This window comes from Galeopterus variegatus, unplaced genomic scaffold (genome assembly GCF_000696425.1).
Source record: "Galeopterus variegatus unplaced genomic scaffold, G_variegatus-3.0.2 Scaffold4033, whole genome shotgun sequence".
Lineage (NCBI taxonomy): Eukaryota > Metazoa > Chordata > Mammalia > Dermoptera > Cynocephalidae > Galeopterus > Galeopterus variegatus.
This window is the reverse complement of record NW_007730144.1, coordinates 55,294-64,684: the sequence shown is the minus strand read 5'-3', so window position 1 is coordinate 64,684 and position 9,391 is coordinate 55,294. Positions and strand designations below refer to the sequence as shown.

The 9,391-nt window shown below is 48.4% G+C and overlaps 1 protein-coding gene across 1 annotated transcript in view; it reads right to left on the bottom strand.

Moving 5' to 3' along the window:
• Window positions 1–787: 787 nt before the first annotated feature.
• Window positions 788–9,391, bottom strand: part of NSDHL (NAD(P) dependent steroid dehydrogenase-like) — a 21,819-nt gene continuing 13,215 nt past the window's right edge. Inside the window, exons 4-7 of the mRNA XM_008586587.1 lie at window positions 7,442–7,570; window positions 4,834–4,976; window positions 3,021–3,123; window positions 788–2,216 (exon numbers count right to left, since the gene is read on the bottom strand). Of these exons, the coding sequence (XP_008584809.1) occupies window positions 1,884–2,216; window positions 3,021–3,123; window positions 4,834–4,976; window positions 7,442–7,570 (708 nt within the window). The 3' untranslated portion in view covers window positions 788–1,883. The remainder of the gene's footprint in view (window positions 2,217–3,020; window positions 3,124–4,833; window positions 4,977–7,441; window positions 7,571–9,391) is intronic.

Below are 9,391 nucleotides of genomic sequence, written 5' to 3'. Positions count from 1 at the left end.
GCACTTCCCTGAGCCAGCTGCAGGGACGGAGCCCAGGGCAGCAGGTTTGCCAGCCTCACTCCTCCAGCCCGAGACCCTCCTCTGGCAACCCACCGCAGCGGATCCCCCCTTTCTGTGCCTGGCCTCCTTCCCGCTCACTCCCCATAGGAAATCAGGCACTGAGCTCTGAGTTCTTTCCAGGAGCTTCCATTTAAGGCTTCATTTCTATTCCACTGCTCTGTCATTGCTCAGGTCTTCGTTACCTCCTATCCAGTCCCCCAGGCTCCACATAGGGCAGCTGGAAAGATTTTCTCGGTTCTTGACCTCCATTGCCTAAAAGATAAAGCTCATCACCTTGAGCTTGACATCTGTGCTGACTGACCTCCTATGCTCCCTGTCCCCCACCCCACCAGGTCGGTCACTTCTGTCCTTTGCTGAATCTAAGACACAGCGTTATCTCATGTGGCGCCAAAAAACACAACATGCTGCTAATTAAACTATGCATGACAAGCAACTGAATGGGAGACTGACTGCTTTAGCGTGAAATGCCAAGTAGGGTTTACACCTCTGCCTGTGTATCCATCCCTCCAGGTTCAGCTCAATGTGTCACCGCCCCTGCAGAAGCCACGTTTCCTTCCTCTGAACTTACCCCACATGGTCTTAAGTGTGTGGATCATTTTCTGCCCGGTATCACAGGGGCTTGTGGATGTTTCTTAACTCCATTACTGTATGTGCTCTGCCCTGTCAGCCAAGTGCAGCCTCTCCTCAGTCAGGGGTAACACTCCTATAACACAAACTGCACCGCACGTACAATGCCTTCACTTTATTCTGGTATCCCCAGATGCCTCCCCACCCTGGGACAAATGCGGAGGAAAACAGAACTCTTTAAGATTACATTTCAATTAGTCTGAGAAGAAACCAGGCTCTGTAGGCAGACCATCACCAGAAAACAGAAAAAGCTGAATTATTAAATGTGCTATGCCCTTTGGAAACTGGTCTGGAGGATTCTATGAGCATGAGCTACAAGGAACCAGCCCTTTCTGGATCATGTCATGGAGTTTCTGCCCGAACTCCGAGGAGTTAAAGTAGGCTCTCTCCTCCCTGGCCTACTGCCAACCAGCCTGATGTCACACCTCAGGAGAGGAGCTAAACAGCTTAAACTGAATGTCACTGGGCCAGATCACCTTGCCACTAAAAATGACAACAGGACTCTGTTGATTAAGAGAAATGTTTTATGAAAAACAATGCAGGCAGGCACGCTGACAGTACCCGAGAGTGAACATGGAAGCATGTAAGGAGTTGATCGACCAGAAGTTTTCTCCCTAGGGACTAGGGGGGGGATTACAGTTGTTTTAAGCTTTTTTAAGTTTTTGCTCCAAATTGTGCAGATACAAAATGTACATATGAAGTCTCACACATGTGTTTACATCTTCTGATTTTTTTCTAGGACATTTTTAAGATGTAGTTCCTTGAACAGAGTCTAGTGGCTTCTAATTGCACAGAAATGGTTCCCTGCCTCAACTAGCAAATGGGTTGCCTCTCCCTACTGTGTCCTTGATTATGTACAAGGACACTGTAACAAAATGGTTGACTTCACAGGTGGTCTTTATGCTAAGGAACCCAGAAGAGAGAGAGGGGAGACAGATACACAGAGACAGAAGAACAAAACAGTAAAACATGAAGCTGCCTGCTTTGAGAAATCCAAATCCAATCCTATGAAAGAGGAAGTGTCTGCTGTTTCGCCATCCTCCTGGTCATGGAAGGGGCAGGCTGTGCTCTCATCTCACTAGCAGGAGGACTCACAGCTCAGAAGGAACTCGTTTGAAGGATGTTAGTCCTTTGGTCCACAGGGGAGAGACTTACTGGCTGGGAGATGCATGGAGAGAGCTCAGTCACCGGATGCCTCACTCAACCTTCCGCAGGTGCCGAAAGCTCTGCACGGTCCTCTCCACAGCGTCATCCATGGTGACCAGCGGCCGGTAGCCCATGACCTTTTTGGCTCTCTCGCAGCTGTAGTAGTGAAATGTGCCAGCCAGTGCCACCCGCATCGGTGTGAAAGTGAGCTGGAGCTGGATGACAGGACTGACCACCATTGCTAGCAGAGACAGCAGGAAGGCCAGGTAGTAGGCCAGCCAGTAGGGGATGTGGTACTTGGGGGCCTCATAATTGAGGCCTGTCAGAATGCGGGACAGGAACGTCCAGAAAGGGATGGGTTCATCATTGGTGATGTGAAACGCCTGGCGAGAGAACAAGATGTTAGAAACACCTCCCTGGCTGGACGGGTGAAAGGGTCACGCTCAGAACTCGGAGCTCAGCCACAAGCTGCTCGCTCAGCCTAGAGCTGATATTTTGGGAAACCAGTGGCCACTCCCTGCTTGCCTGCCTGGCCCAGCTCGTTTGCAGAGCTGCTCAAAAGTGAGGGACATGAGTATATGAAGGCCATGCAGACTGCATCCTCACGGGCCTCCTGAACTCCGCAAGTGGGCAGCGGTGAGGTGGAGAGAGGGCAGGCAATGAACGTTTTGTCTACGGGCCAGGACTTGAAGTGAAGCTTCCTTAATGTAATCATTGTCAGAACACTGTTAATCACAGTAAAACCCATCTTCTTATCTTCACATGCAATGAATGGATCATATTACATTTCTCCAACATGCTATGTTTGTTCTAAACCAAAAGCCACACCAACCCTACTCCCAACCGCCCTAAAAGTTACAGGTGGGAAAATAGCAGACGTTTAGGAGAATACAAGAGGACCAAGCCACAAGGGATTCCAAGGCTAGGGGTGAGAAACAAAGAACATGGAGGCCCGGGGAGTGGAAGGAGAGGTCCTGAGTCTCTGTCCAATCCCAGCTCATCGGCTCTGGGCCCCAAGTCACGTGATGCTGCAATGATATCGTACTCCCCCTTAGAAGGCCTCCATCTCCGCACAAGGGGCAATGTGCCAGCAAACCCAATGGCAGGGAGAAGAAGCCGAAGAAAGGCAGTGGTGCAGGCAGGATGTGGCAGGCCAGCGCTGCCCAGCTGGGAGACAGGTGCCTTACCTTCCCACCCAGGGCCGCGTCTTGGGAGAGGTGCTCTGCAGCTAGGATGTGTCCGTGGGCCACATTCTCCACGAAGGTGAAGTCCACCAAGTTCTTCCCATTTCTGCAGGTGCACAAAGAATGGTTCAATCTGTGCTGGCCGTGCTCAGCTGCAAGCCCAGTGGAGTCCCTGCATGTGGGCCCAGCACTTGAGAGACAGCTACCTGCAGAACATTGCTACCTGCCTTGACAATGTCAGGCCCTGGTACAGCTAGACACCTATAATGGTTAAAGATGTGCAGTGGGCCAGGACTCCTGGGGCCCTCAGGGCTAGTAGAGTATTTACAGGTCAACCAATGAAAGCTCAAATCCCTGCCCGCCGCATTCCAGCACGGCCAACACTGGTGTGGTCTGCTTCAGCTCCAATTTGGGCAGCAGCTCTTCAACCCCTTCCCAGGATACACTGGACCAATGCCTTGCTCTGGTCTCACATTTTCCTACCAGTCTCTTTGTCAGGGCGGCAGTGAGGCTGAGTAAGAAACGGGAAGGCAAGGCACAGGGATAAGAGGGGGAAAAGAAAGAAGAGAGAAGAAAGAAATGTGGTCACCTGCAGAGGCGCCACCTGCGCTTTCCTGGAGGAGGAATGTAGCACCCCCACCTGGACACGAGGAGTATTGAGCCGTGGCCCTTCACCCTGGCCCAACTGCTTCTCCTCTGAGCCTGTTTCTTCATTCGGTTTCCAAACAGGGACACAAATATTTTCCCAGACTACCTGAAAGGGTGCACTGGGTTGAAAATACTCTCCCCAAACTCCTATCTTTCTGGAACTTGTGAATGTGACCTTTTTTGGAAATAGGGTCTTTGCAGATGTAATTAGTTAAGATGAGGTCATACTAGAGTAGGGCGGGCCTTCAATCCAACGACGGATGTCTTTGTTAGAAGAGGGAAGTTTGGACACAGAAACCAAGGAAGACAGCCATGTGAAAATGGAGACAGTGATAGGAGTGACGTATCTGCAAACACGAGAAGCTGGAGGAGAGGCCTGAAACACATTCTCCCTTAGACACTCCAGAAGGAAGTCACCGGGTCAGCACCTTGATTTTGAACTTCTGACTTCCAGAACTGTGAGAGAATCAATTTCAGTTGCTTTAAGCACTAAGTTTGTGGTGGTTTCTTATGGCTACCACAAGAAATGGATACAGAGAGCCGTAGAGAAGGTCACCGCTATGGTCTGAATGTTTGTGTCCCCCCAACACTCATACACTGAAACCTAATCCCCAGTGCAAGGAGTATTAGGAGGTGGGGCCTTTGGGAGGTGATTAGATCATGAGGGTAGAGCCCTCATGAATGAGATTAGTGCCCTTTTTAGAGGCCTGAAGGGCTGACCCGTGGCTCACTGGGTGAGCGTGGTGCTGACAACACCAAGTCAAGGGTTAAGATCCCCTTACCGGTCATCTTTTTTAAAAAAGAAAATAATAAAATAAAATAAATTAATTAATTACTTACTTAATAAAAGAGGCCTGAGGAAGCCTGTCTGCCCTTCTGCCATGTGAGGACACATAGCAGGCACCATCCATGAGAAACAGGCTCTCACCAGACACGGAATCTGTGAACGCCTTGATTTTGGACGCCCCAGCCCGCAGGACTGTGAGCAATCCATTTCTGTTGTTTATAAGCTACCCAGTCTCAGGTTTTCTGTTATAGCAGCCTGATCAGACTAAGAGGGCCACATAAGGAAAGAGCTACAGAGCTGCTTGGCTCCTGAGCAAGTGCCCTCTCAGTGTGAGGGACCCTTGTTACAGGGGTGGAGAAGAGGCACTGAGGGCTGACTTACCCAATCATGAACTTCATCTTGCCCTTCCTGGCTGCCTCGATGAGGACGGGGACCAAATAGGGATCCTGTGGGCCGAAAATGCCATGAGGACGGATGGCTGTGGTTAAGAAGTTCCTCTCAGGATCATTGGCACCCAGGACTGCCTAGAAGAGAGCAGGAGAAAGAATGTGTCCACTGCAAACTCATTGGCCTGAGCCAAGACGGCCCCTCGCTGGGGCCAGATAGACGACGCACTCTGCTGGTCGAGATGTCATGGCCCGACAGCCCACATCAGTCACTGATATAATTCCAGGCCACCTCTCTATCCCTATCCTCTCTCCCTGACCCACCACAATCTGAAAACACAGGAGAGGCAGCTGGGGAAGAGCCACTAACATCAAAGAGAAAGGCCTGGTTTGGGTTCAAAGGCTAAAATGCACACGTACAGCCAAGAAAAGATGTGCCTTGGCAGCAGTTTGTGGAAAAGATCCGAGGGTTCCAGTTGACAACTTAGCCGTGAGCCTCCGGTGAGGCTGCTGCCACCAGAGGGGCTCCTGACTTAAGCCACACGTGCTGACTGCACGTTTCCACCAGGCCTGGGCTGTTCCTGTCAATTCTGAGAACCACCTCCTAGGCAAGAACTCTGATAAATCCAAGTGGGCCCAGAAGAATTGTCTGAGAAGGTGAAGGGGCTGAAGGCCATGTCGTGTGAGAAACAGGGCAGCAGCTGGGGAGCGAGAGAAACGAGCTGATACTTGGAAAGGCCACAGAGCAGTGGCAGGTACTAAGCAAGGGCTCCAGAAGCGGCAGCTGCTCCTCCCGTTACCACTGTCGGGCAGAGAGAAGAGATATCCTCTGTGTGGCTTAATGGACAAACTAGAACTGAAGAGCTTTAAGTATACAGAAACAGGTTTTGTTTCAAAAGTAACAAAACTTCCTGAAAAATCTGTGACATCGTTGGTAAAAATGGAGATCACAAAGGTACCTACCCTGATGGGGCTTATTTGCTGATTCAACGAGATGACTCATGTCAGTTGGTTCAGTAAATGCACATACACTTTTTAAGTATAATTACCGTTGTTATCATGTCACCTACGACTTCTACCCTATGGTGGCAACATGCTTGTATGTGTTTTGGTCCCAGCAATTTTGAGCTATTTGCTGATTGAGTTTATAATGATCAGAGCTGTTCAACAATGGAGAAGCTGCCTCTTCAACAGATTCCCAGAGCTGCCCCTTGTCTTCCACCAGCCTCTGGTCCCTGTGGCAATGGGGGAAATGACTAAATAAGTCTTCCAATGACCTCTATGAAGGCTCATCTCTATTATTAAAGGGAAGAGCTGAAGGGGTCCTAGATCAACACCACATTTGGTTTATGAGTAAGGTTTTAAAGCCAACAGCAGGTATTCATTGCCTGAAAGGAGGCTCCAGATGAGTTTCTGCTGGAGTCATTTACAGGCCTTGCTTATTTCCAGTTGAGGACCCAAAAGTCAATGTGTACAAGATACAGATGGTCTGGGCCAAGGCTGCCATTTGAAGCTCCTGAGCCTACATGTGCTCAAGCCCTGGGTGGGAGTCCCAAGCACCTTGGAGGAGTGTGCGCAAGTCTCTGGGATAACTGAAGTTCTTACAGTCAGGAGGCAGCTGGCTCTTGGGCAGCACAGGGGGCCTCATGCCAGTCCAGTGCTGAGCTCCAGTTCAGTAAGTACTGGCTTTGAAAGAAAACCTCAGCAGGTGCGATGCACTGCAAACACCTGGGCGAGGTAAGCTCTCAGCTACCCTACCCAAGCGAGCTGTCTGGAGCTCAGGAGTACCCCAGTCTGCAGCTCAGGAGGGCCTCAGGGTGACATCCTCGACCTGGATCTGGCAGCTGTCAGGATCTCCAGAGCTCCAGCAGCCACACTAAAATCAGGTGGCACTTGATGAAGCTGGTTGGCCAAGTGGAAAAGTACTTTCCCTTGAAATAAAGCCAGATCTTTCCATTGTTTATTTAAAAAATAAGGGCGGTGAGCAAGAGTGCCACAAGGAAGGTGTGTGCAGCTGAAAAGCCACTCCTCGTGCATTCAGCCCAAGTCATGCCTGCATGCCTGGGATCATTGTGAATTGCTCCTGACTTCTGATTCCCACAGCAAGCGAGGAAGCTCGTGTAGTGTCAGCTGAGCGCAGGCTCTGGAGATCAACTGCCTGGGTTTGGCCACCTGTAGCTGCACGGCCTCAGGAAGGTTCTGAATCTCGCTGCGCATCAGTGTCCTCATCTGTAATCTGGTGACAGTAACAGTTCCCACTTATGGGATCATTGTGAAGTTTTTTTTTTTAAATTTTTTATTTTATTTTTTTGGTAGCTGGCTGGTACAGGGATCGAACCCTGGACCTTGGTGTTAATCAGCACCACACTCTAACCAACTTGCTGTGAAGTTTAAACGAGGCCGTTCTTGGAAAATACTCTGAACAGTGCCTTGCCACATGAAGCTATTCTGTTATGTTTAAAATTTAATTTCACCCACAAATTTTACTTCCCAGGTTAGGTAGTTAGGCCTCAGAATACTAGCTTCATATGTTCATAGATATTTTTCTGAAGCATCTAAACCCTCCAGATGCCCACTCGCTCAGCCAGTTCTAAGGTACGCACTCTCTCCTGCAAGATCTTAGTCTCAGTGTAGTAGTCAATGGGCTTCACGGCATAAGGGAGGTCTTCGGTTCCATTCTTGATGTCGATGCCCTCAAAGATGACACTGGCACTGCTCGTTAAAATGAATTTCTGGCAGAGGAAGATTAAAAAAAAAAAACACAAGTCAGGAATTATTGTTATTCAAACAGCCCAATGGTCATGTGTGACAGAGAATCAAATGGCCCCTCTTCAGTACCCTTGCATGTGAGGCGCTGTACAAGTTCTTTGGTACAAGGCCTTCATTTTTCATGCCTTCTCAAAATACTCCAAAGATCACCATCTTTTGCAACAATGTGGATTCTGCACACATTATGGCATTATATTCTAAAACAGTAGATCTCACATTTTTTTCTATCACATCACACCTGAGACATAGAACAGATTTCCATTATTCTTGGTATCTTAACACAGGAGTGATTCTCCATGGGGGAAGGATAGCTCACGTCTAGGGAGATGTCTGTTTGAAAAAGATCACTGGTTATTCTGCACCAACCTTGCCATGTGAACACACGCATGCACACGCACACAGCCATGTAAGAAACACTATGCTGAAGGGAGATGCTCTCTTAGAGGATCCCCAGCTTCCAGCCTTCTGGTTAAGAGCAGCTCATCCGATGCTGGACACCATCAGCCTGAATCACATCTTTACCACTGTTATTCAACATTGTACTGGGAGTCCTAGCCAGAGTGGTAAAATAAATCAAACAAAAATTTATAATGATTGGAAAAGAAGCTGAACTGCCATCATTTGTGGAAGACAGAGATGTCTACACAGAACACACAGGTGAATATACAGAAAATATTAGAGTCAGAGTTCAGCAAAGTTGCTGAATTCAAAATCAATATACAGAATTTAACTGTATTCTTATACATTAGCAATAACTGAAAATATAAAATTATTAAATAACGAAAAATGAGGTGCAAAACCTTCATGAAGTAAAGTAGAAAACTCTATTGAAAGGCATTAAAAAGATAGATAGAGAGATATCCATATTTATGGACAGGAAGGCTCAATATTGGAAAGATGTTAATTCTCTCAGAAACTACGTACAGGCTTAATGCAATCACAGTAACAATCTCAAAAGACTTTACCTAGGAGCTCGACAAGCTGATCCTAGAATGTACGTGGAAGACCAAACGGCTCAGAATAGCCAAGTGCATTTTGAAGAAGTTGGTGGGGGTGACCTGTCCTGCCAGCTACTGAGACTTGTACCTCAGTGAAGACAGCACAAAGAAGCCAGTGGAGCAGAGAGAGCCAGGAATAGGCCCCTGGATGGAACCCCCCAGACGTGCTGCAGGTGGTGCTGAACAGTGGGGAAGGGGTGGACCACACAAGAAATGGTGCCGGACAGGTTATCTGTATGGAAAACAAATGAGATCTCTCCCTCGCGCCTGCCGGAGTTACAGACTTACGGTGGTAACACTTCCAACCTTTAAGGAAAAAACACACTTAGCAATCTTTTGATCTTGGTGTTGGAAAACATTCCTTAAATGTAACAGGGAAAATCATTTTCTGCACCTTACCCAGTTAGCATTCTGCCCCCTCACTGAATGAACTAGAGCTACATATAGCAAGATGGATAAAGCTAAAAAGCTTAACACTGGGGAGAAAAGCAAGTTGCAGGAGGATATGTTCAATATGATACCATTTTTATAAAGTTTTATGACATGCAACCAACACCTTATATTGGCTGCACATGGAGCAAGAAGAAACGGTAAAGCCCCAGTCAGCACAGTGTCCGCTGCAGGTCTGGGAGGGCAGTGGCGCCGAGGATGGGCGCCGAGGATGGGCACCCGGGGCGCTGCAACCCCACCGGCCCTACTGTTTCGTGAGCACAGGCCCGAGTGAGTGCGTGCTGCATTGTTCTCCCACCTTTTTTTTTTTTTTTTTTTTTTTTTTTTTTTTTTCCT